At 37.4% G+C, this 27238-nt stretch overlaps 1 protein-coding gene across 1 annotated transcript in view; it reads left to right on the top strand.

Moving 5' to 3' along the window:
- GLCCI1 (glucocorticoid induced 1) overlaps positions 1-27238 on the top strand; it is a 164257-nt gene that overhangs the window by 51313 nt on the left and 85706 nt on the right. The window contains exon 3 of the mRNA XM_007944091.1: positions 13654-13805. Within this exon, the coding sequence (XP_007942282.1) occupies positions 13654-13805 (152 nt within the window). The remainder of the gene's footprint in view (positions 1-13653; positions 13806-27238) is intronic.

Genomic DNA, 27238 nt, shown 5'->3' with positions numbered 1-27238 from the left:
AAACCCACCAGCCACTCCTCGGAAGGAAGGTTGGGCAATCCTACTTCCGTAGTGGTACTGCCTCGGAAACCCAAGGAGGGGTCGCTATGAGTCGGGGCTGACTCGATGGCAAATAACAACAACAACAACATATAATTCTTCGTTGAAAATTTTTCTCTTTCAAGGTTTTATATGTACCATCCCATTGCCTTCTTGCTTGCATGGTTTCTGCTGAGAAATTAGAGCTTAATCTTACTGGTTGTCCTTTGTAAATAACTTTTTGTTTTTCATATGCTGTTTTCAGGATTCTTTCTTTGTCTTTGGTTTTGATAAGTTTGGTGATGATATGCTTTGGTGATTTTCTTTTGGGATCTGTCTTGTTTGGGGTTCGTTGGACTTCCTCAATGGATATATTCTTATCTTTCATATTATCAGGGAAGTTCCCTTCAACAAATCTTGGACAATTTTCTCAGTTGTTTTATTTTTCTCTTCCTGTTCTGGAATTCCATTGATACGTAGGATATTCCTTTTGATCATATCCCACATGATCCTTTGGCTTTCTTCATTTTGTTTTCATCTTTTTTCTGATTGATCTCATTAATTCTGTCTTCCATTGCATTAGTTATACTCCTTTGTCCTTTCAGTGTGTTATCTGTTTCTTACAATTTAGTATTAATCTTCTGAACTTCTATCTGTAGATTTAGAATCATTTCTAATTTTTCATTTAGTTTTGTCATTTTGTTCTTCCAAAATTCTTCTAGGGATTTGTCTGTGTTTTCTTTGATCTGTCTCTCAAGCCTTTGAAGATACCTAAGTATAATTCTTTTGAATTCCTTTTCAGGGAGTTCCAGTGCTGTTTCTTGCTCAGGGATGTGTTCTGGGTCTGTATCCTGGTGCCTTGTTTTTCTTACTTTATCTTGCTTCTTTGTGTGGATTGTGATGGTCTGTTGTCTTCAAGACATTGTGACGTTGTATTTGGATCTCTGTTAACTGTTTGTGAAGAGCAGCTAAAGGTGAGTCAGTCTCTTCTTGGTGGTGGTTTATCGTAGGCCCATTGGTGGAGAAGAACGTGGTGACTCTCAGTAAGTGAAGCTGCAGGAGGTGTGGGTGTAGTTATGTCTTATGGGGACTGTTGCTGTCTCCCACTCAGACAAAAATAACAATTGAGTAATTGTCAAAAAAGTAAAAGCAAATGGACAAAAAACACACCATGAAATCACACAGGAAGAGTAACTAAAAAAGGTAAAAGAGAAAAAAACAAAAACAAAACAAAATAAAAAGCACCACAATATTTGGAGAGAGGACAATAAGAGAAAAAAGTAGAGAAGGAGAATAATGACACAAAAAAATGGGAATAACACAAAAAGAAAAACAAGGAACGGGCTTACCCACACCCACAAGGAAGGGGAACAAAGAAATGGAACTAGGAACAGGGAAAAGGAAAAAAAGCTGAAAACTAGAACCTGAGAAGGAAAGAATAAAGAAAGATAATAAAAAGGACAAAAGTAATAATAATATTAGTAATTTTAAAACAGACAAAGACAAACAAACTAGAAAAAAGAAAAGAAAAGAAAAAAAAATCTGGACAGGCAGGGCAGGTGACCCAGGCTCCGTCAGAACACACAGACTGGGATGGAATTCCTGCCAGCCTAGAGGTGGGTGGGAGTGAGGGATGGCTGTGCCTCCGTTCACTAAGAGGGTGTGGGGTATAAGAGTAACAAGGGGAATGTCACACATTTCCAGTAGTCTGTGCTTGTAGGATGCCTTTGCGGTTCCCAGAAATGGAGCCTGTTCTTGAGTCCCTGGAATCTGGGAGAATGATGTCTCTTTAAATATCCAAAATGGTCAGTCTGCTTGTAAACATTGAAAATGGCTGCACCCTCTGGACAGACATTAGTCCATAGATCAGCCCACTTTCCTCTTTTCTGCTTCTCCTTTTATTCCCCAGCCACCGGAGCAGTCCTCCCTGCAGTCCCTGGCTAGCAGGGCTGAGTTTTAGGTTGATTCTTAGGTCCTACCACCACTAGGCAATATCTAAGCTGTCTTTGCCATCAGGATCGCTGCCAGAGTACAGCTCTGTATGTCTCCTTTTTTGGTATTTTCATGCAAATTATTTTGCTAGTTGGAGTTTAGTTTCTATATCCTTCCCTTCAAAGCTCAGGGGTCCAGGATTATCTTCTGTATCTGTGTTAATTGGTTCCCCTTTTCTTTGTTGAAGAGGGTCTGTGCAGTCTTTATGCCTATTCCACCATTGTACCGGAACGCCGCCTTTTTTTTTTTTTTTTTTTAACTTACAGAAATTACACTTTCCAGTATAGATTATGTTTTTAGGATGTCATGTTTTCAGACTTACTAATCAGTCAGTCTTCAAGTGTTGACATTAAATTAAAAATTGTTGTGGGGAACAAAGTAATATAACATCGTACTACATTGCTGTGGCAATTCAATTTTACCTTTTTTTTTTTTTCTGTTTAAAGCAGTCCCTTGTTTACTATTCAGATTTCATTTATCTAATATAGCTTCTTACTTTTAAACCTACTTTACTGTTTTTACTTTAAAGTAGAATTTCTATTTAGGTGCTAGGGAGCAAGAATTATTTTGTATAGTCCTCAATAAGGTACCCCAGAGGAATCCCTGGCCTACCAGCTGCTGCTACCATGTGGCTTTCTATTCAGAGAAAGGAAGAAGCACATCTGTAGATTAATGTCATGGGAAGGCCTTATTACAGACTACCACTATGAATGGTCCTTTCTTGGTCCCGAAATGAAGATAGTACTGAATTTGGAAAAGATTTATTCATTCACTATTTTATATAAAAGCAGTTGCCATTCAATCATTTCTGACTCATGGTGACTTTGTATATGTTAGAGTGGAACTATGCTTCATAGGATTTTCAGTGGGTGATTTATTCTGTGAACAAATAGCTATCTTTTATGTTTCAAAAATAAAAACCTTCGGCTTTTCAGTTAGCAGCTGTAGGATTCCGTTTTATATTAGATATTTAAAAAAAAAGTTCACTGCCATCAATTCGATTCTGACTCATAGCAACTCCCATTGGGTTTTCAAGGCTGTAAATCTTTATGGAAGTAGATTGCCCCATCTTCCACAGAGCGGTTTGAACCCCAACCTTCTGGTTAGTGTTCAAATATCTTAGGATTTTTTAATTGTCATATTCTATTGCTGAATTTATGGGGTTATTCTATATTTAATCTCAGATATTTAAGAGGGAGATGTTAGCAGTGGGACTCCTAAGTAGCATGGTAAAACTTTCCCTACTCTTTGTGTAGTTGTAGAACATCCTCTTGCTGTCTGCTGCCAAGTTTATATTTTGCCTCGGTTGCCTTTCTGTCCCTTGTTATGCATGTGCCGTACATATACTGCTTTATAAACCAAAACCAAACTCACTGCCATTGAGTCGATTCCAACTGACGGCAAACGTATGTGAAAGAGTAGAACTGCCCCATAGGGTTTCCAGGGCTATAAATCTTTATGGAAACAGATTGCTTCATCTTTCTCCCATGGAGTGGCTGGTGGGTTCGAACCTGCTGACCTTTTGTTTAGCAACCAAATGCCTTGGCCACTGCACCACCAGGGCTCCTTTAAAGCATAGTTTAATTATATGTATCAATTTTTTTCCACAGGGCTCCTTTAAAGCATAGTTTAATTATATGTATCAATTATTTTCCAACGAGAATATAAACTCTCTGGGGATAAGATACATGTTTTGTAATTCCCCTTGATAAGTGGAACAGTGCTTTCCATATAGCAGACGTATAGCAAGTTTTGGTTAATAATAATGATTATGAACTAACAGACTTTTAGGCAGATGTGGTTTTTCCACTTTTATGAAGGGGCTACAGTCTTGATGCCTGTTCAGCATAAGTAGTAATGATAGCATATTTATTCAACTTTCTTTCATGCTTTACATATGTGTGTGTGTATGATTAAACATTCCTTTGATTTAGGCAATTTTATTAAGTTATTCAAGGTATTGTACACAGATTCAAAGGCTGTTTTACTATATTAACATGGATTTCTAGTTGATGAGGGGCTCTGGTGGTGCAGTGGTTAAAGCATTTGGTGCAAAGCAAAAGGTCTGCAGTTGGAACCCACCAAGTTATTCAAAGTATTGTACATAGATTCAAAGTCTGTTTTACTATATTAACATGGATTTCTAGTTGATGAGGGGCTCTGGTAGTGCAGTGGTTAAAGCATTTGGTGCAAAGCAAAAGGTCTGCAGTTGGAACCCATCACCTAGGAAACCCTATGGGACAGTTCTACTCTGTCCTGTAAGGTCACTTATTAAGCATTGGAATTGACTCAGTGGCAGCGGTGGTATAAGGTATCTTGTTTTACGTACTTGAATTGGTATGATTTTGTAATACTAGGTAGATAAGTATTGGTATCACTCAATTAAAAACTAAATATACACTTTAATCACAACTATAACCATGAAACGAGGAATGATTGTGTTGAATAGATAAATAATGCAAAACCAGTGTTGACTTTCCATAGCACACTAAATTAAACCTCAGTTGGTGAGAGATAACATTGCAAATTAAATGAATAAAAAATTAGAGGAGTCAAGGCATAGATGTTGAAGCCATCAAAAACTAACTCACTGACATGGTGGTTGAGATAATATAAACAAGTCAACTTGTTGAAATAGAATTGCGCTGTTGATGATAAATCTTTCAATAAATTTAAGGACCTAGTGGTTATTTGGTAAATGAAGTTATTGTGGCTAACCATATCTTTGGAGTGTGTACTATGATTACCACTTTTTAAGCCTATTCAGAATTTTACTTTCAAATAATTTATGAGAAAAATACTAATTACTCTATAGCTTTGAAATATACCCAGTGTGAAGTGTCAGTCTTTCTTTTGAAGTATGTTTGACATGTCCCTTTCAAGTATATTTGCCTCATATACTTTAATTTTTAAAAAAGTGGTGACTGATAGTGTGAATTTTATAACAAAATAGGTTGTCCTAACTTATTCTTTCCTTTTAAGGCAAATTGTGTGTGTGTGTGTGTGTGTGTGTGTATTTTTCCTATATAGATTGACTTTAGTACCTAATTCCTGATGCCTTGTTCCAGTGGCCCTCACATTGAAGTTAGTTAGGCCATCCCCAGTGAGGTACATGCAAAACAAAATCATACCTTTTGTTTATTTTTACATCAGATGTATAAGTTTCTATCTTGTCTCTCACAATATACATGCTAATGGTAAGATAGAACATACCTGATTTATAAATAAATAACTACATTGTTTCATGCTTACATTTTTACCTGTATGACTCAGAATATCCAGTGATACAAAATTCAGTAAGGGGAAAATTAGTAACTCTATGGCTGGCAGTTCAAACCCACCAGCCATTCCTTGGAAGGAAGTTTGGGCAATCTACTTCCATATTGATACCGCCTCAGGAACCCAAGGAGGGGTCGCTATGAGTCGCATCCGACTCAACAGCAGTGAGTTAGTGTATATTAGAATATGGTATTATACATGCAAATGGGCTCATTTATTGCTTTTTCATATACTCATTATAAAACATAAAATGGTCTCAATTGGTTACTTACCAAGTTGAAAGGAGTTTTAATGGCCGAGTAGACTACATACAACTTTTGAAATCGTCTTTAGCAGTTTACTCTCAAGAAGACACAAGCTTTTCACATACAGTGGTTTTCATTTTCTGGTCATAGCTGATCTTTATGTAGACCTTTATTTAAGCATAAATACTATATTTATTTAATATATTTATTTAAGCATAAATACTATACTGCCTTGGAAACCCAAGGTGGCGTTGCTCTGAGTCAGGTCCAACTCCATGACACATAACAACTACAACTACTATATATACTGATTTTGTCTTTCATGAGATAATTTATATTTCTTATGGAGGGAATGTAAAGTAATTTTTAAAAATTTTAAACAAATCATTGTAAATGAAATTATGGGAAACATTAAATTTCTGTATTTTCCAAAGTTGCTAAAATGAATAGATACTGCTTTTATAGTCAGAGAAAATATTTAAAAGAATTAATAGGAATAACTTCTAGAAGTAGAGTTAGAAATAGTCTACATATCTTCCAAATTACCTATGATTAAGTAAGGAGAAGGAAAAATAATAAATATTAAGACACAGAAAATAAATTAAAAAGCAAGGAAGCATTATAAAGTAGGAAAAATTAATGACAAGGTATTTTAAAAGCCGAATTAATTATATGTTGGAGCTCTAGTAGCGTAGTGCCTAAGGTACTTGACTGCTAGCCAGAAGGCTGGCGGTTCAAACCCACCAGCCACGCCTCAAAAGGAAGTTTGGGCAATCTACTTCCATAGTGATACTGCCTCAGAAACCCAAGGAGGGGTTGCTATGAGTCGGTTCGACTCCACGCCACATAACAATAACAACAACATATAAGAGATACACATAAAACAAAATGATTTAAAAAAACCTGAAAATGAAAGGATAGGCATATCAGGCAAGTTATATCAGAAAGAAATCACAAATAATACAAAGTTTGATAAAGTTTAAAATGAAAGTAAAACACAATAAATGGGACGATTCTAATGATGAAGCGTATGAGCTATAATGATTCCATGAATTTATATGACCAAATTATACATAACTAAAATATAAATATTAAAAAGAAGTATAAGTAATAAACAATGTTGTTAAAACCAAACCAAAACCAAACTCACTGCCATCGAGTTGGATCCGACTTATAGCAACCCCCAATGGGTCTGAGGCAGTAAATCTTTACTGAAGTAGATTGCCCCATCTTCCTTCCACGGAGTGGCTGGTGGGTTTGAAAACTGTCAACCTTCTGGTTAGCAGTCAAACACCTTAGGCATTACACCACCAGTGCTCTTTAACAGTGTTGTTAGAACTCAACAATAGCCATAGTGATATCACTTTGGAAACCCAAGGAGGGGTTGCTATGAGTTGGATCCAACTCTATGGCAATGAGGTTTGTTTTTTGTTTTTTAAATTTAAGTGTTATGCTACTGGTATTTCTGTCATGCTGCTGGTGTTTTAATGTACTTCTTAATTGCCTAAGGCATTTGACTGCTGGTGGTTCAAATCCACCAGCCACTCCGTGGAAGGAAGACTGGGCGATCTACTTTTGTAAACATTTATTGCCTCGGAAACCCAAAAGGGGTCACTATGAGTCAGAATTGATTTGATGGCAGTGAGTTTGTTTTTTTTTGTTTACTTAACTTGTGCCAGTGGTATCTCATATCTACCTGGGACGGCCAGTGGTGGACAGGTTTTAGCAGAGCTTCCAGACAGAAGACTAGGGAGAATGAAGACACAAGCTACTTCTGGAAAAAATAAATAAATAAATAACCACTGAAAACTTCATGAATAGCAATAAAACATTGTCGGATATAGTGCTGGAAGATGAGTCCCTCAGATTGCAAGGCACTCAAAATACCACTGGGAGAGAGTTTTCTCCTTAAACTAGAGGTAACCTTAATGACATGGATGGAATAAAGCTTTCAAGACATTCATTTGCTGATATGGCACAACTCAAAATGAGAAGAAGCAACTGCAAAAATCCATTAGTTGGAACATGTGATATACAAAATATGAATCTAGGAAAATTGGAAGTTGTCAAAAGTGAAATAGAATATGTATAGATCAGTATCTTAGGCATTAGTGAGCTGAAATGGTACTGGCCATTTTGAATTGGGTAATTATACGGTCTACTATGCTGAGAATGACAGATTGAAGAGGGAGTGGCATCATATTCATTGTCAAAAAGAACATGTCAAGATCTATCTTGAAGTATAATGCTCCTGGTGATAGGATAATATCCATACGTCTGCAAGAAAGACCAATTAATAACTACTGTTCAAATTTACATACCAACCAAGCCAAAGATGAAGAAATTGAAGATTTTTCTAACTTCTGTAGTCTAATTTGACCAAACTTGCAAACCAAGATGTATTGGTAATTACTGGTGCTTGGAATACAAAAGGTAGAAACGAAGAAGCAGCATCAGTAGTTGGAAAGTATGGCTGTGGTGATAGATAAAAAGCCAGAGATCCCATGATAAAAATTTATAAGACCAGCAACTTATTTATTCATTCCAAGTACCTTTTTCAACACCATAAATGGACATAAAAAGAACCTCACCAGATGGAATACACATGAATCAAATCAACTACAGCTGTGGAAAGAGGCAATGGATAAGCTCAGTCATCACTCGGGAGCCAACTCTGATACAGACCATCAATTGCTTATATTCGTATGAGTTGAAACTGAAGAAATGAAAAACAAGTCCACGAGAGCCAAAATATGATCTTGAGTATATCTCACCTGAATTTAGAGTCCATCTCAGGAATACATTTGATGCATTGAACACAATGTAATGACATCAAGAACAGATACATGAAGAAAGCAAAAGGTCGTTGAAAATACAGGAAAGCAAGAAAAGGCCAAAATGGATGTCAGAAGAAACTCTAAAACTTACTCTTGAATGGAGAGTGGCTAAAGCAAATGGAATAAATGATGAAGTAAAAGATCTGACCAGAAGATTTACAAGGGCAGCTTGAGAAGACTGAGTAAAGTATTATAATGAAATGTGCAAAGACCTAGAGTTAGAAAATTAAAAGGGAAGAACATGCTCAGCATTTCTCAGGCTGAAAGAACTAAAGAAGAATTTCAAGCTTTGAGTTGCAGTATTGAAGGATTCTGTGGGCAAAGTATTGAATGATGCAGGAAACATGAAAAGAAGATAGAAGGAATACAGTTACTGTACAAAAAGGAATTGGTCAATGTTCAACTATTTCAGGAGGTAGTTTATGCTATTGAAAAGAAGGCGGCCAAGCTATACGGAAGGAATTGGAGAAGAACAAGGATCCAGGAATAGGTAGAATACCCATTAAGGTGTTCCAACAAACCAGTGCAATGCTGGAAGCACTCGTTTATGCCAAGAAATTAGAAGACGACTACCTGGCGAATCAACTGGAAGAGATCCATATTTATGCTCATTGCAAAGAAAGGTGACCTAACAGAATGCAGATAATTATCAAACAATGTCATTAATGTCACATGCAAATAAAATTATGCTAAAAATAATTTAAAAATGACTGGAGTAGTACATTGACAGGAAACTGCCAGAAATTCAAGCCAGATTCAGAAAAGGATAAATGAGGGATATCATTACTAATGTCAGATGCATGTTGGCTATAAGCAAAATACCAGAAAGATGTTTACCTGTGTTTCATTGATTATGCAAAAACATTCAACTGTGTGAGTCACAGCAAATTATGGATAATGTTGTAAAGAATGGGAATCCTAGAACATTTAATTGTGCTCATGAAGAACCTGTACATAGACCAAGAGGTAGTTGTTCAGACAGAACAAGGGGATACTGCATGGTTTAAAGTGAGGAAAGCTGTATGTCAGGGTTGTTTGTATCCTTTCACCATACTTACTCAATTTTTATGTGGAGCAAATAATCTAAGAACCCAGACTATATGAAGAAGACCTCAGCCTCAGGACTGGAGGAAGACTCATTAACAACCTGTGATATGCAGACGACACAACCTTGCTTGCTGAAAGTGAAGAAGACTTGAAGCACTTACTGATAAAGATTGAAGACTACAGCTTTCAGTATGGATTACACCTCAACATAAAGAAAAGGAATATCCTGACAACTGAACCAATAAGCAACATCTTGATAACTGGAGAAAAGATTGAAGTTGTCAGGGATTTCACTTTACTTGGACACATAATCAATGCCCATGAAAGCCACAGTCAAGAAATCAAAAGACATAGTACATTGAGCAAACCTGCTGCAAAAAAGCTCCTTTAAAGTGTTAAAGAGCAAAGGTGTCACTTTGAAGACTGAGGTGTGCCTGACCCAAGCCATGGTCTTTTTTTTTGTTGTTGTTCAGATTTTTATTGTGATTTGGGTGAAAGTTTACAGAGCAAATTCATTTTCCATACAACAGTTCATATATGTTTTGTCTCATGACATTGACTTCACTTCTCCACAGTGTAACAGCTCTCTTCCCACTTCCTCCCCGTAGTTAACCTCTTCCCTGTATTCTTCCCTCTCATTCACTCCCACTCCATGAGCTGTATCCCTGTGCAAGCAAACACTGCCCTTTGAAGCCATGGTCTTTTCAGTAGCCTCATATGCATATGAGAGCTGAACAGTGAATAAGAAAGAGTGCAGAAAAATTGATGAATTTGAATTGTGGTGTTGGCAAAGAATATTGACTGTCCCATGGACTGCTAGAAGAATGAGCACATCTGCCTTGGAAGAAATACAACCGGAATGCTCCTTAGAAGTAAGGATGGCAAGATTTCGCCTCTCTTGCTTTGGACATGTTATCAGGAGGGACCAGTTCCTGGAGAGGACATGATATTTGGTGAAATAGACATTCAGGGAAAAAGAGAAAAATCCTCAATGAGATGGAATGACAGAGTGGCTGCAACAGTGGTCTCAAGTACTGCAACAGTTATGAGGATGGCGCAGAACTAGGCACTGTTTTGTTCTGTTGTACATGAGGGTTGCTATAAATTGAAACTGACTCGATGGCCCCTAACAGCAACCACATTTAAGTGCTTAGCAAATCAAGCTGATAATTGTTATTCTTATAGCCTGTATTTTTATTTGACAATGAATAAGGAAGACTGAAGAATTTGACAATGAATAAGACAGACCAACAAAGAGTAGATGGTTTTGAATTGTGGTGTTGGCAAAGAATACTGAAAATACCAGGGACTGCCAGAAGAACAAATAAATCTGTCCTGGAAAAAGTGCAGCCAGAATGCTCCTTGGAAGTGAGAATGGCCAGACTTCATCTCACCTACTTTGGTCATGTTGTCAGAAGGGAGTATTTCCCTGGAGAAGTATATCATGCTTGGAAAAGTGGAGGGTCAGTGAAAAAGGGGAAGACCCACAAGATGAATTGACACAGTGGCTGCAATGATGTTCTCAATTATAGCAAGGATTGTGAGGGTGACACGTGACTGGGCAGTGTTTCATTCTGTTGTACATAGGGTCACTATGAGTCAGTGCTAACTTGACAGCACTTAACAACAACAGCAAATATATTTTTATTTAAATTCATATACTAAATCAAGTTATATCTTCTTTATGACTCATGAAATATTTATAAAAATTGAGCACATTTTTGGTCATAAAGGAAAGAAACATCAGATAATTGCAAAGAATAGAAATTAGGTCATAGTAAATTCTGTGCCTACAATGCAGTAAAATTAGAGCTAACTAATGAAGATAGGTAGAAAATTTGGTAAATTTCATATCTTCTGTAGTAATTTTGGGGTCAAAGAAGAAATCAGAACTGCAGTTGTAAGGTATATAGCCAATATGATAGCATCAGAGTAGACTCCATTTTCTTTTATTTTTCTGATAGATAATTGTATATACCTATTTCTCACTTATTATCTCAGCATTTGACATTTCACATTCACGACAATAGTAAAAAAATCTGACAATATTGCATATTGATGAGGTATGTCTGACAGTAACAAACACAAAGGTTTGCTGGCTGTGATGGTTAAGGTTATATGTCAAGTGGTCTGGGCCGTGGTTGTCAGTGGTTTGACAGTTAAATAATGTTGTAATTTGGCAGTTAGGTAATGATGTAGTCATTCTCCATTTTGTGATCTGATGTTGTCACCCTCCATTTTGGAATTACACCAATTTTCACATAATGACCTAATCTTTGAAACCTAACCATGTCAGTAAGGGAGGAATGGGTGTATTTTGGTTTCTAGGAAGATCATTTACAGGCCAGCACTTAATTGTTCCTTGACCCTCTGTAATGTGTAAGGCATTTTCCTTGGTGAGGGATGAAACTCTGAATAAGACTGAACCTTGGGAACTTGTAATCCATTTGATTCCATTATAGAATTAACATTAGTGAAGCTTTGATGGCATAGTGCCTAAGGCATTTGACTGGTAACCAGAAGGCTGGCGGTTCAAACCCACCAGCCACTCCTCAGAAGGAAGGTTGGGCAATCTACTTCTGTAGTGATATTGCCTCAGAAACCCGAGGAAGGGTCGCTATGAGTTTGATCTGACTCGACAGCAGTGAGTTGAGTTGAGTTTGAGTATATTACTTGGAATATATATAGGGAACATTGTCTATACTTTGTTCATAGGTTTAGTGTGATCATTTTAGTTTTCAATAGAGTATCTATGGTACTCATACAGGGAGGGAAAAGTAGATTGTTGTTGCAGTAGACTGACTGAACTGTTCTAATGCCTGAAGCTTTTGGTGCCTTTTAACCTCTGAAGTCTATTGTTGTTGTTGTTGTTATGTGCCGTCGAGTCGGCCCCGACTCATAGCGACCCCTCCTTGGGTTTCCGAGGCAGTATCACTACGGAAGTAGGATTGCCCAACCTTCCTTCCGAGGAGTGGCTGGTGGGTTTGAACCGCCAGCCTTCTGGTTAGCAGGCAAGTGTCTTAGCCACTATGCTACCAGAGCTCCTCTGAAGTCTATTAGCAGTTCTGTTAGCAGTTCTGTTTCACTGGAAAATTCACTGAATCTTTCTGGGCTTCAAATATTTATCTATAAATGAGCAAGTTAAATTGAAATATAAGCTTCATTATATACATTTCTTTGTGTAGTTATGAATAAATTCATTAAGAATGTATTGAGCATCAACTCTTTTTCAGTTTGTAGGAAGAGTTCATATCCTCTTGGAACTTATGCTCTGGTGGTGAGAGAGAAGCCATGAAAGTAGAGGAACATATGTATATCTTAGGCAGAAGAAATAGGATAGTAAGAGAAGGGCACTGGGGAAGATTTCACAGTGGCATTGTGACACCTGAGCTGGTCTTAAAGATAAATAAGTGTTTGTCAAGTGAACAAAGGAGGAGAGATTCCTAGGCACAAGAAATAATGACACATACAGAGGCAGAGAGGTTACATTTGACGTTTGGGTCACTACAAGTATTTTGTAGTTAGCATGGACTTACAGGGAAGTACCAGGAAATTAAGGTGCCTCTGCATGGTGCAAGTGATTAATGTACTTAAGCTTCTAACCAAAGGTTGGAGGTTCGAGTCCATCTAGATATGCCTCAGTAGAGAGTCTTGGTGATGTGTTTTCAAAACATAAGCCATTGAAAACCCTATGAAGCACCTGAGATACATGGAGTCCCCATTAGTCAGAATTGATTCAAAGGCAGCTGTACCTGGTAGCAAGAAATTAAGAATTGAGTTGTATACGAGAGCCAAATTGGGAAAGCGTTTCATGTCATAATAAATTATATGGGCTTTAAGCTGAAGACGTTGAATAACCACTGAAATGTTTTTGATGAGTGGGTGGTACTGTAAGATTTGGTTGAGATGGCTACAGTCTAGGTGAGACATGATGAAGTCTGAAAGTAATGGCCATGGAGATGGTATGTAGATTTTATAACAGTTCTCAAAATGGATGGGCCCATAGCATTTGTAAAAGCCCAGAAAGTGTATGCAAGATTGAATAGGTGTATGTATTTTTGAGAGGAGCAGATCTGTAAATTACATCAGATCGTCCAAGAGGGCTATTCAGATAAATATGTATCATAGTGAAACTTGGTAAGATTGCTTTCTCCAAAGTGAACTTTAAATAATTTTAACATCCATTTTACTCATAAGCAACTAATCTAAATTATTTCTTTCTTTACGTTTTATAGTGGACAGGCCCAAATCTCAGCAAGTTCGAACTTCTAGTACAATAAGACGAACCTCTTCTTTGGATACGATAACAGGACCTTACCTCACAGGACAGTGGCCACGGGATCCTCATGTTCACTACCCTTCATGCATGAAAGATAAAGCTACTCAGGTAAAATAAGCATATTAAAATCAGTTCCTACAATGCAGGTTTTCTTTTTTGATCACAGTAAATAAAATGTAATTCAAAGAAGAAAAATATTTTTCCATGAATTTAAATACATTGATTCAACCAACAAAGGTGATTTATTTTAAGAAACTCTAGAGTAATTGATTTTTGTTATCTGTCTTTTAAAGGTCTAAACACTTTAAAATAGAGTAAGTAGCACATCAATTAATAATACATGGTATTAGAGACTTTTTTTTTGTCATTTTTAGAATTACTTTTCAACAGAAATAGTATCTGACTAGTAATCATACTACAAAATAAGTATATCTAGAAGAAATTTTGTGTAGTTCTTGAAAATAATTTATACAGTATTAACAGATTGCTAAGAAAGTTCATGTTAAAGGATTTATTTATTTACTTATTTCCCGTTTAAAGGCAACACTAAACTCTTTGAGAGAAAATTTTTCTGTTTGTTATTCCTTCTCTATTTGTGGAAAGATCACAAGATTTTGATACGAAGAACCTTTTCTCCCCTGTCAGATGTGAAAACATCTTTATTCATGATTATCTAATTTCTTGACCGATGTCTTTTAACAGTTAGCAATCAACTTTTAGGCAGTATGAAGAATTCTAAAAATATAAGAGATGGTGTTTTCTTTAAAGAACTTACACTATAGTTAGGAAGATAAGATATAAATTTATAAAAATTAGTAATAGGAGATCATGTATAATTAGATGTTATATGAATAGAATATTTAAATGTGAGGGAACTCAAAGGAGAGACCATTTTGGATCAGCTGCCCTATCCCACAAATGGGATAGCCTTAACAAACAGGAGTTTATTCTTACAATTTGGAGGCTTTAAGGGAAATAGAAGGATTAGAGTTTTATATCTATAAAATGAGAAAAGAAAAAAAGAGAATTTTAGATATAATCTGTGACAATTTTGCTTCTTTGTTTTTGTTATATTCTCAGAGAAGCTTGAAACTGTGAAAGTAGCTCCTTTGTCATTCATCTTATCCATTTTGCCTTTATAAATATTTTATGCCCCCAGCCTTTTGCTTTCTATTCTTAGTTTTGTGAGGAAGAGGATCAGTTTGAAAGGGCAAGCAGTGGGTTGCTGAAGTAGAAATAACTAGCAAAATTTAGAGATATCGGCCTAGACTTTTAGAAGGACATCTGGACACATAATGCAGAGCTACTTTGTAGTGATACTGCCTCAGAAACCCAAGGAAGTGTCGTTGTGAGTCGGTCCGACTCGATGGCACATAACAACAACAACAACAACAACAATCTTCCTGGAGGAGTTACGTTCATAAATACGATAAAGTGTAGGTATAAAGAAAGAAGGTCACGTAACTATCAACATAATTTTTGAAAATGCACACAAGATAGAGAGGAAAAACTAATTTATTCATTTGGAAACAACATGAGGAAGGAGGAGATAATGCTGAATATGTGCCATGTGCTGTGTGTTTTATATCTTATGTTTCATTTTATTCTTACAAGAACATTGTAAATTACACAGATGCAGAGACAAAAGCTCAGGGAAACTAAGTGATTTATCCAGGGTCATAAAACTAGAAAGTATTGGAGCCAGGTTTCTAATGCAGCTCAATCCTTTAAGCAATCTTGGTTTCAGTTGTATTGTTATTTAAATGGGGTCGTTAGGATAAATGAAATTATTTATGTATCTATATAAAAAAAATTGTGTATATATATGCTTGTGTATGTGTATATACACACACACATAAATTTTATTTTTCGTTTTCTGTTTTTCTCAATTGTGATTTGGGTTAAAGTTTACAGAGCAAATTCATTTTACATACAACATTTTGTATACATTTTGTTTCATGACATTGATTACAGTCCCCACAATGCAACGGCTCTCTTCCCACTTCTTCCCTGTGGTCACCCTTTCCCTGTGTCCTTCTTTCCTATGCATTCCTGTCCTCTGAACTATCTCCCAGTGCAAATACTGCCTGCTAGTCTCCTGTGGTTGATTGTTCTGAGGAGTGTACCTACCTGATGTAAATGTTCACGTTATATGCCTGTCTGTTGTTTGGCTGGAAGCCACAGGAGTAAGTTTCAATTTCAGGCCCAAAGGGTGACTAGGGGCCGTGGTCTTAGGGGTTTCACCAGTCTCAATCAGACCAGTAAAATTGGTCTTTTTTTATGATTTTGAGTTATGTTCCATGCTTTTCTCCCACTTTATCCAAGATCTCCTATTTTGATCACATTCCGAGTAGTTGACAGTGGTCATCGAGCACCATCTAATTTCTCTAGTCTGAGGGACATGTGGGCTGAGATTCGCGTGGTCTTACTAGTCCCTTGGACTAACTGTTTCCATGTGTTTTTGGTTTTTCTCATTCTTCCTTTCTCTGGATGAGAAGAGATCAATTGTTGCATCTTGGATAGCTGCTTGCAAGCTTTTAAGACCCCAGTCACTACTCACCAAGTAGGAGGTAGAACAATGTTTGTGTGTAATATGTTATGCCAATTGAGCTTGATGTCCCCCGAGATCATGGTCCCGAGCTTATGGGCCCAGTGACTAACTCCCTCAGGGTGGTTGGCTATGGCTAGGAAGTTACCATAACTTAGTCCAGTTAGCAGCTCTGTTAAATATATGGACATTTTTACAGTGCATACAAATACATATGTAGAAATACCATCTGCCAAACTTATATACAATTGTGGGTATATTCCCTTTTGCCTAGACATAACTGAACATTTAGCCTGTCTACCTATGTATCCACCTGTAGATTAATGTTTATTGTTACTCATAATGCAGTATTGTGTATGTAAAAGTGTTTATTTTCTGTAATGCTTTTCCATCTCTCTGTGTCTTCCATTTCCTTAGTGTTACTGTGTTGGTCACTTGCATTTCTTATATTGCCTTTCCCTTCACCCAAATCAATACCTTTCACTTATCTGTTTAGCCATTTTCTCTCCTCCCCTCCCCTCCCATCCCTGGTAACCAACAAAGAAACTATCCTTCCATGTGTAAACCTTGCCTTGACTTTTTAAAATAGTAATATTTGTCTCCTGTGATTGACTTATTTCACTCAGCATAATGTTCTTCAAGTTCATCCACATTATGAGGTGCTTCTCGGAGTCTATATTATTCTGTAATATATATTTTGTTGTTGTTGTTATGTGCTGTCGAGTCAGCCCCGACTCATAGCGACCCCTCCTTGGGTTTCCGAGGCAGTATCACTACGGAAGTAGGATTGCTTCCTTCCGAGGAGTGGCTGGTGGGTTTGAACCGCCAGCCATCTGGTTAGCAGGCAAGTGTCTTTCTTAGCCACTATGCTACCAGAGCTCCCATAATATATATATATATATTATACATTATATAATTGATTGACATTATATCACTGTCCTAAAAATGGCAGCTATTCTTCATGTGCTGCTTTTCATATTTAAAAACAAAGCACTAACATTTATTGTACATATGCTCTGACCTGAAACTATCCACAATCTTATTCATCCTTTACAAAAACTCTGAGAAAGAAGAGCCAGAAATGGAGCAAAAAGCCAAGAGAAAAACTGAAATAGTGTAGTCTTAGAAGCCAAAAGAGAAAACTGTTCTAAGAGGGAGGAAATGGTTTATAGTGTCAGATGCTGAAGAGAACCTAGGGCATAAGAACTGGTGTTAAGGATTAGGGGCATCTTACCTTGTCTTGTAGTGTGCAGTGTTAATGATATGGTAGAGAAGGAAACCCATGTGTTTGAGAGTTAAGAAGAGCGTGATGTGGCCATAGAAGAAAAGGGCACTAGGTAGGCTGCTTAAGCATATGTTTCTGTGTCTGTGCAGTGGGGTTAATAATACCTAACTCACACTACTGTTGTATGATTAAATATGGTAATATTTGCAAGTGAATGTGCCAAGTGGTATATACACATGTATTATTAGAAGTAAGTGTAGACATCCCCACTTGTAACATTTGCAGTATTTGGGGCAAATACAAATGAAGACTCACATATCACATATGTATAAGTCAAATGAAGAGAGCATTAAATAAGATATATTTTGTCCTCCCACCTTGACATATAAGCCTTCCTATGGACCTTTAAGGTCAAATGAGAATTCTTGGATTCATCAGAGTCTCATGCCAGAATGTTCTCACGTTGGCAAAGCCCCCTCCCCCACCTTCTCACCTGTACTCCCCTTCTTTTGCTACCCACACTCCATCCTATACTTTGAGTGGCAGCTTTACACATATATGTGGACACCCTTGTCTTGAGATTCAAGCTCTATCTATACCTCTCAGGAAGAAGGATCCAGGGATAGGTTCTTACAAACCGTGAAAGCCAGGCCTGCCGCAGTTGGGTAGGGAATTCTTGTGTCTAGGGTCACTGTGAGTCAGAATCAACTTGACAACAGATAGATTACCAGAGCATAATCTATGGCAGGTGCGTGGGCTCACGATTTGTATGTCTTTTTGACCTCAAGATCGACAAGGACCAAAGCAGTTCCCCCTAAAGCTTGAGGTCCAGGGTAGAGGCCTGTCTTGCCTAGGTCTGGATTTAGGTAATTTCTTTGAGAAACTTAGAGTTGAAAGGAAGGTAAAATATATGCCTCATTTTGCAGATGATGAACCAAGGTTTTTAGAGAAGTTAAGTAATTTCATAGCTAGTAAATATGAAGATATTTGAACTCAAGTCTGATTACAAAGCTTTTGTTTTTCCTGCTTCCCACTGACTTATTAAACCACTATGTATATAGTACTTTAAACTTTTCATGACCGATTATTTTCCACTTTGACTTTTTTGTTGATACCTTGTGTTTTCATTAATGAAAGGCATACTGAATCATAGAGTATTTCTGAAATTTTGTTATGAAATGAGGATTTTGGTACATATTTTATGGGATACATATGTCCCTGTGGACTCTGGGGGTAGGATTATATGGAATGCATGTATCCCTCTGGAATCTGGGGTAGGCTTGTGTGGGACACACTTATTTCTCTGGACTACTGTAGGGGTGAAATCATGTGGGGCATATATGTCTCTCTGGACTCAGGGCAGAGGGGATGTGGATTAATGGGATATATATGTCCCTGTGGACTCTGCATCACCTTCTGGATCCTTTGACAGGTATATACAATTTAAGGAACTAGAAAAGGCAGTGTTCACATGAACATGGAATCATTATAAGAAAGGCAACTTCCAAATAAAGCACCAAACTAAACAAACTCCTTGCCATCGAGTCACTTATGACTTTTCATGAGACTACAGGACAGAGTAGAACTAACTGCCCCATGAAGTTTCCAAAGCTGTAAATCTTTTGAACCACTGACCTTTCGGTTAGCAGCTGAATGCTGTAACCACTGTGATATCAGACTTCTTACATAACACGCAGGAACCTGGAAATATATTACAAGGCTTACCTCAGTACAAAAGTCAAAAGAGACAAAAGTTTTGCAAAATCACACCTCCAGGATGCATCGCCTCATACAATATGTTTGAAAACAGTAATTCTCGGTGCATGTTGCTTTCATCTGTTTGAAACAGTTATATGGCTCCCTGAATGCACTGTCAGTGGGAAAGTACCTGCTCAATAAAATCCAGAGAAGGAAAATTTATGTGGGTGCTGTATATCCTATGGGTCAAAAAAGGTCTAATCTAGTGCGTGGCTCATAGCATAAGAAGTGATCTTGTCCTGGAATCTATTAGTTTAATTGAAAATACTAGAAATGACCACGAGATAGTTTTCCTGGCCATATCCATTCTTCCTGGATTAGCTCTTGAATTCTTCGGAAGGAAGAAATGTAGTTTTTACTTATTCAGTGTGAGTTGGTAGAGAGGAGTCAGTTTGCAACAGATATTATAAACCTAGGCTGTGGAGGGTGTGTGTCTGGTTACCTAGTGCTGCTCTGACAAGAATATATACCACAAATGGGATAGCCTTAACAAACAGGAGTTTATTCTTACAATTTGGAGGCTTTAAGTCCAAGTTCAAGTGCCAGGCTTTGGGGCTGGGTGAAAGCCCCTCAACCTTGGGGTCCAGCTCTGCCTCCTGCTCCCGGCACACTGGAGCTAGAGACATTTCTTCACTCAGACAGCTGCTGGCTGCTGAGGCTGAAAAACCCAAGGTTGACAAGTAAAAACACACAGTCCTGATGTTACCAAACCATACGGCAGGCCATTAATTCAAGTCCATTGTAAGTTCCAAGGTTGGCAGAGCATGGCAGGCTGCTCAAGAAAGACACGGCTACATGCAGGGTCCAAATGTGCCATAAACTAGAGACCATTCCCAATATATATTTATATATATATGGAAGCAGACCACATATCCAAAGTAGCTACTCAGCTGCTTGTAGTAGATCCCACCTTGGAGTTGATTGCCAGTCTCATCATGGGGAATAACTACCACCAGCTGCCCAGCCATTCAACCAGTCCCAGCCAAGTTGTCACACAGACATAACTACCACGGTGTGCCAGTATCATCTTTGCATACTTCAATTACTTTAATTACTGAGGGCTAAAAAGAAAATTTTTAATATTGTTAATATATTTATATTTTGGACCTTTAAAAAAGAGGAGGCATACAGTGTTGTGAAAGACTATGAACTTTGGAGACAGATCTTGTGTTCAAATCAAGACCCACCATGACGGAAACTCTCTTGGACAATGCCAATGTGTTATGTATCTTGATAGAGTTTGGGTTACATGGGTGAATGTATTTTTATAAGTTACCTAAGTGTACACATAACATCTGTGCATTTTACTGTGTAACTTTTACTTTAAAAACATAGACTGTAAATATTAAATTTTAATGAAACATTTATGGGTAAAGTATAGTAGCTGTCTGAACCTTATTTTGAAATGAAACAAAAAACAAGATGAACTGATGGATAGATATGTGAATGAAGTAAGTATTAAAAAATGTAAAATATAAACTGTAGATGTTGGCTTTATGGATATTTACTGAGCAGGTTTTTTCAACTTTCTGTATGTTTGAAAATTTTCATAATAAAATGCTGGAAAAATCATGGCTCCTGGATTGGCTGCTGTGTAACCTGAGCTTTCATTTCCTTTTCTGTGAATTTAAGTTAATACCAGATTCTAACACGTTGCACATTTATTCTGTTAAGTAAAAAAGCTGCACATTTTTAAGACTAATGGAGAAATATATTATTGCTAGTTTATTAAAATAATGTATTTAGTAGAAAGAAAAACTAAAAACCTTGTGTGGAAATTGATGGTAGTTTATTATTTTACTCTTGCAGATACAAATTTTTTTAACTAAAATTAATTACCAACTCTTGAACTTATAGTTAAGGTTACTGTAATTAGACAGTAGTTCCTCAGTTTCACCCCGTATTCTAGTAGCAGTTTTTCAATTTTGTGCATGGGTGTGTTTTTAAGTGGAAAGGTAATACATACTTTTCATAAAGTGATCAAGTAAAAAAAAACTAGTGTACAGCCTATATCAAAAGTGTTTGCTCTGACTTCCCAGGTACAGTAGTGGTTAGGGCTGTTAAATATTCATATGTTCTTTCATTCTTGGTATATAATAGGATTGTATTCCTCTGCCCACTCAAGTTGAGCATGGGCATGAGATTTGCTTTGGAAAGAATCTTTAAAGAGGTGTACATGCTTAACTAAATGGTCTTTTCCCTCTGACAAAGGGAACTAGCAGTGTTCATTGATACTCTGTCATTTTGGGTCCCTGAATGACAGTGATAAACAAAGCCATCTTACATATTATTTTCATGTAATAAGAGCAGGAAATTAACCTTTGTAGTTTTTAACCCATTGCGACTTGGGGTTGATTGGTTACCATAGTGTAATCTGATCTATACTGACTAATATGCATGACCTCCTTTGGGTTTCCAAGGCAGTAAGTCTTTATGGAAGTAAATTGCCCAGTCTTCCTTCCGTGAAGTGGCCAATGGTTTTGAACTGCCAATCTTCTGGCTAGCAGTCAAATGCCTTAGACACAATGCCACCATTGTGTTGACTAATATACAATATGTAACCCCTAAAAGGTTTACAGGTTTTTGTAGGTATTTTTAACACATAATACGTTTTCTCAGTTAGTAGCCTTCAAAAGATTGAATTTTGTACATAAAACCAATATCAAAATAAAAGAAAAATACTGAGTACTAGGAAGTGGTACTAGTACTGAATAAAACCAACCAACCAAACAAAAAAAACCAAACTCACTGCCATCGAGTCGATCCTGACTCACAAGAACCCCCATTGGGTTTTCAAGGCTGAAAATCTTTATGGAAGCAGATTGTCCCATCTTTCTTCCACAGAGCAGCTGGTGGGTTTGAACCGTAGACCTTTTGGTTGGCAGCCAAATGCCTTAACCACTCACTATACCTCCAGAGCTCCTTACTGAGTACTAGGAAGTTCCATAATTTTGTTATTCTCTTAATCTTTTTTCCTTAATCAATCATATTTTGAATATTTTCTTTTTAAGCAGTCTTAATTGTTTTAGTTGCTTCTCACAATACCTTGGTTTTCTGTGGCCTGTTACATCTTTCCTTCAGTTTTACAGACCTTATTCTCTTTTTCTAGTACAGTTAGAAGCACATTCTCTGTGTGAGTAGTTGACCTGAAGCAGCCTCTGGAACAGCTACTCTCCTACCTCAGCCTCAACAAGCCGTCTCTCCTGATATTTCCATTAAAGTAAAAGACTTGATGGTATTTCCCTACTATAGTTGATTCTAGTTAACAGACTTCCCTCAAATGAATGCATTACAAGTGTAACAAATTAACCACTACCATCTTTAAAAAAAAAAAAATCTAAAATGCTTTAGATTAGGTTTATATTCTAATAAAATGATCGTTTTAATGCTTTCTCTATATAATTTTGAAAAGAAAAAAGTGACTTGCCTAAACACAGAATTTCTACTTCGGACTTCTCCCCCAAAGTCAGCATCCTATTATAATATCTTTTAAAATCTCTGTGCTTCTCAGTTCTTGTAGGGACAATTGATGTACACATAAAACTAGCTGCCATCAAGTCCGTTTGCCATTGAGTTGATTCAACTCATGGTGTCCCATGTATGTCAGAGGAGAACTACGCTCCATTGTGTTTTCAGTGGCTGATTCTTTTAAAGTAGATTCCACTGACTCTTTCTGGACTCTCTTTTGTATCATTGATGTATTTTTTGTGCCAGGTATCTTAGTCTGGGTTCTGTAGAAGAACAAAACCACCAAAGTGTATGTGCATTCCTATGGAGAGATAAATTTTATTCAAGGAAATGACTTATGGAATTGTGGGGCTGGCAAATCCTAAACCATGTGTCATGTCAGGCAGCAAGCTGAAGACCTCTGCTGGCTCACATGGTTGCAGGGGCTAATGAACCCAAACTGTTTCTGCAGGTCACGTGGCAGTTTGGAGGCCTCTGCTGGGTCAGAGGTTGTGGGCGCTGGTGAATCCAAAATCTGCAGGTCAGGCAGCAGGCCAGAGGCTTCTACAGGCTTATGTCTCAAGAACCAGAGGTCAGGTGATGAGAGGAGTTTAAGGTCAAGAAATAGTTATTAATTATTTTAATTATTGTTGCTTGGTAATCAATTTAATACTTTATATGGTTAGTTCTGCTCATTACATTTATTTTAGAATGGTGCTGGCTAATCTTGCTTGTTTACTTTTATTAATTTTAGACTCATTTTGTCAAATTCCTTTTGCAGTGTTTGGATTGTAATTAAATACTACTAATTTATGTGGAATTGTTACTGTGTTGAGTCTTATCTAAGAAAGAGTATTTATTTTTATTTATTCAGATAGTCTTTATTTTTGCCCTTCAGGTACATTTTTAAACTTTCTTCACATGGATCAACACATTCTTGTTAAACTTATACCTAAGTATCTCTTTCAGGGTGCCCTGGTGGCGCAGGGGTTAAATCACTTGGCTGCTGACTGAAAGATTGACAGTTTGAACCCACCAGCTGCTCTGTGGGAGAAAGATGTGGCAGTCTGCTTCGGTAAAGATTTACAGCCTTGGAAACCTACGGACAGTGCTATTCTGTCCTTTAGGGTCACTGTGAGTCAGAATTGAGTCAATGGGAGCAGATATTTATCTTTTTAAATTGCTGTTGTGATTAGAGTCTTTAGTAATACTTTCTGATTTGTTTAGGTGATATTTTTCATTTGAATTCTCTTGTTTCTTTTAATTTTTCACATAATTTGCTTTGGTTTTCCAGGTATATGATCATATGAATAATTCTGCTACTTCTTTTTATTATTTATCCCTCATTATATGTTACCCCTTGTTATATGTTCACTCTTGGAATTGTATTGGTAAAACATGTTAAATAATGTTCATCCTGGTGAGTGCCTTAGCGTTATTCTTGACTCTAGTGGGAATGTATCTACTTTTCTCTGACAATAATATATCTTTGTCCAGATGATGTTTTTCTTTGGTATTGTTTTAAATTAATTATCAAAAATTAAAGTATGAAACATTTTAAGCTTGCCAAAAAGTACATAAAATAATGTTTTAATTTATTTTTCTTAATTTTACTAGATTTCAGTCTAGGGAGTTTTATGATGCTACCCCTATTGAAACCAGCATCTTTTCTCAGGAACCTAGTTTTTATTTATTTTAAAGAAACAGATATGAGATGAATACTTAGCATTTGGCTTTAGGTAAACTTGGCTAATATCAACCAACTCTGGAATAAAATATGTAAATTCTTTTATTTTTAGCTTTTTCCTTTTTTTTTTCATTGTGATTTGTGTGAAAGTATACAGAACAAATTCATTTTCCATGCAGCAGTTCATACACATTTTGTTACATGACATTGATTGCAATCTTCATAATGTAGCAGCTCTCTTCCCACTTCCTCCCTGTGGTTACCTTGTCCCTGTGTCCTTCTTGCCTGTGCATTCCCACCCTCTGAGCTGTATCCCTGTGCAAATACTGCCATTCTGATCTCCCATGATTGATTGTTCTGAGGAGTGCACCTACCTGGTACGAATGAATGTTCACCTTATATGTTTGTTTGTTTGGCTGGAAGCCATACTAGTAAGTTCAGTTCTAGGGCCGAAGATTGACTATAGGCTATAGTCTTGGGGGTTTCACCAATCTCTATCAGACTAGTAAGCTTGGTTTTATATATGATTTTGAGTTTTGTTTTACATTTTTTCTCCCACTCTATTCAGGATCTTAAAAATACATAGTTTTTTTTTTTTTTTTTTAAACCAAATTTTATTTAAAATCTCTGCCTTTTTGCCTTCCTTACTGAAAAGATGTTGGTTGAGGAAGAATGAATGATGTGTTAGTTAGTAATAGATGTAAAAGAGAGCTATGAGTTTTACCATTCTAATCTGAAACTCATTTTCTGGTAAAAAGTCATACTTGATACAGCTGTTTGGGTTCCATGTACCTTGTATTAAAGAGCTTGACGTTGAGGTTTTTTAAGAAGCAGTGGTTGCTGAAACGCATTGGAGGGACTACTCTTGAGATGGAAGCAGGGTTGAAGATTCGACTGTCTTGTCTTAGATTGGCTTCTAGGCATTTCAGGGACCAAAATTATATTTTTTTACAGAGCCAGTTTCTAACAGGCTGTTAAGTAAATGCATAAAGATTCATTACTATACCGAATCACCTTCATTTTTTCTTTTCAACCATCATTCAGTTAGTCATCAGAGGAGTATAGAATCCTAGAGTTGAGGAGACCACACAAAGTGGTAATGGTCTTAGTTTAGCAAATAATGTTTTTGGTTGCCAAAGGAATATACTCAGTTCTGTGGATGAAAAATGTAAATCTATACCTAAAATACTTAATATATTTCTGATAGTTTGGGTTGTGTGTCAGCTTGTCTGGACCACAATTTTTATTTATTTCCGTAGTGATACCACCTCGGAAACCCAAGGAGGGGTCACTATGAGTCGTATCTGACTTGATGGCGTTAAGTTTGGTTTTGGTTTTTTGAAGCAGTTTTGATGTGGTTATTCCTGTGATGAGATTGGATGTATATGTTTTGAGCACCCAATCCGTTGAAAGGGAATTTCTCTAAGGGTATGACCTGCTTCCTATATATATATATATATATATATATATGGACATCTTGGGAAAAGGAGAAAATCTTTGTGGATCTAGATCCTGTTGTGCTGCCTACAACTGTCCATGAGTGAACAATCCACCATTTAGCCTGGTGATCTTGGATTCATCATCCACTGGAGTCAACATTTGGTATACTGCCTGCCATCCTAGAGCTCGTCAGCCCTTGCAGCTGTGTGAGTCAGGAAAAGCTTCCAGTTTGACGTTTGATCCTGAAACTTTGGACTTGCCAGTTTCTATAAGTGTGTGAGCCATTTTCCTAAGATAAATTTCTCTCTAAGTAAGCTTTACTGGTTTTGCCTCTATAGAGAACCCAGCCTAACATAGTATCCAGTTTAATTCTCAAAGTGGCCCTGGGCCATGAGTGCTGTAATAGTTAGGGTCGTGTCTCAACTTGGCTGGGCAGCTGGATGTAGTTATTCCCAATGGTGAGACTGGTAATTAACTCCATGGTGGACTCTATTGGAGCAGCTGAGTAGCTCCTTTAGGGATGTGGTCTGCTTCCAGTATATAAGAAGCAGCTTTGAGGAAGATAGCTAGCTTTTTGGCATGCTTGGACCCTGCATGTAGCCGAGTTGTTATGCTGATCTTGGGACTTTTTTTGGACTTGAATCAATGGCTTGCCATGTGGTTTGGTAATAACAGGGCTGTGCCTTCTTACTTATTGACCTTGGATTTGTCAGCTTCAGCAGCCACCAGCTGCCTGAGTGAAGAAAGCCTCCATCTTTCGTGGCCGGTAACAAGAGGAAGAGCTGAAGCCGAAAGTCGAAGGGCTTCCATCCAACCCCTAGAGCCTGACACTTTGAACTCAGACTTCTAACCTCTTACTGTAAGAAAATAAACTCCTGCCATCTAGATGCAACAACGGGTCTCTCCTCGTCAAGAAGAAAGAAGAAAACCAAAATTAATGGAAACCATCAGTCCTAGCAACTGGTACACCATCTGATCTGCAACCTATACAACTATGAGACCAGAAGAACTAGATGGTGCCCAGCTACCACTGCCATCCACTTGGAAGGGATGTAGGAGATCCTGCATAAAGAGGGAGAACAATGTGGAACAAAACTCAAAATCATTTGGAGGCAAAAAAAAAAAGAAGATGGGGACCAGGTTTGCTGGTCCAATGGAGCCTGGTGTAACCACTGAGACTATGGCCCCTAGCTGCCCTTCAGGTCTGGAATTGAACCCACAACTGTGATTTCCAGCCAAACAAAGTACAGGCATGTGAGTTAAACATTTACCTCAAGTAGACACACACCCTGGAGAGAACAATCATGGGAGAAGGAAGGGCTGCTTATGCACAGGGAGATAGTTCAGGGTGCAGAAGAGTATGAAGGGATGGACACTGGGAGGAGGTAACTATGGGGAGGAAGTGGGAGGGGAGCTGCTGCATTGTAAATTTTGGT

Source organism: Orycteropus afer, unplaced genomic scaffold, assembly GCF_000298275.1.
Source record: "Orycteropus afer afer isolate SDZICR_OR568_19922 unplaced genomic scaffold, OryAfe1.0 scaffold00119, whole genome shotgun sequence".
Lineage (NCBI taxonomy): Eukaryota > Metazoa > Chordata > Mammalia > Tubulidentata > Orycteropodidae > Orycteropus > Orycteropus afer.
Note: the sequence above shows the minus strand (reverse complement) of the source record. Positions and strands in the feature narration are given on the sequence as shown.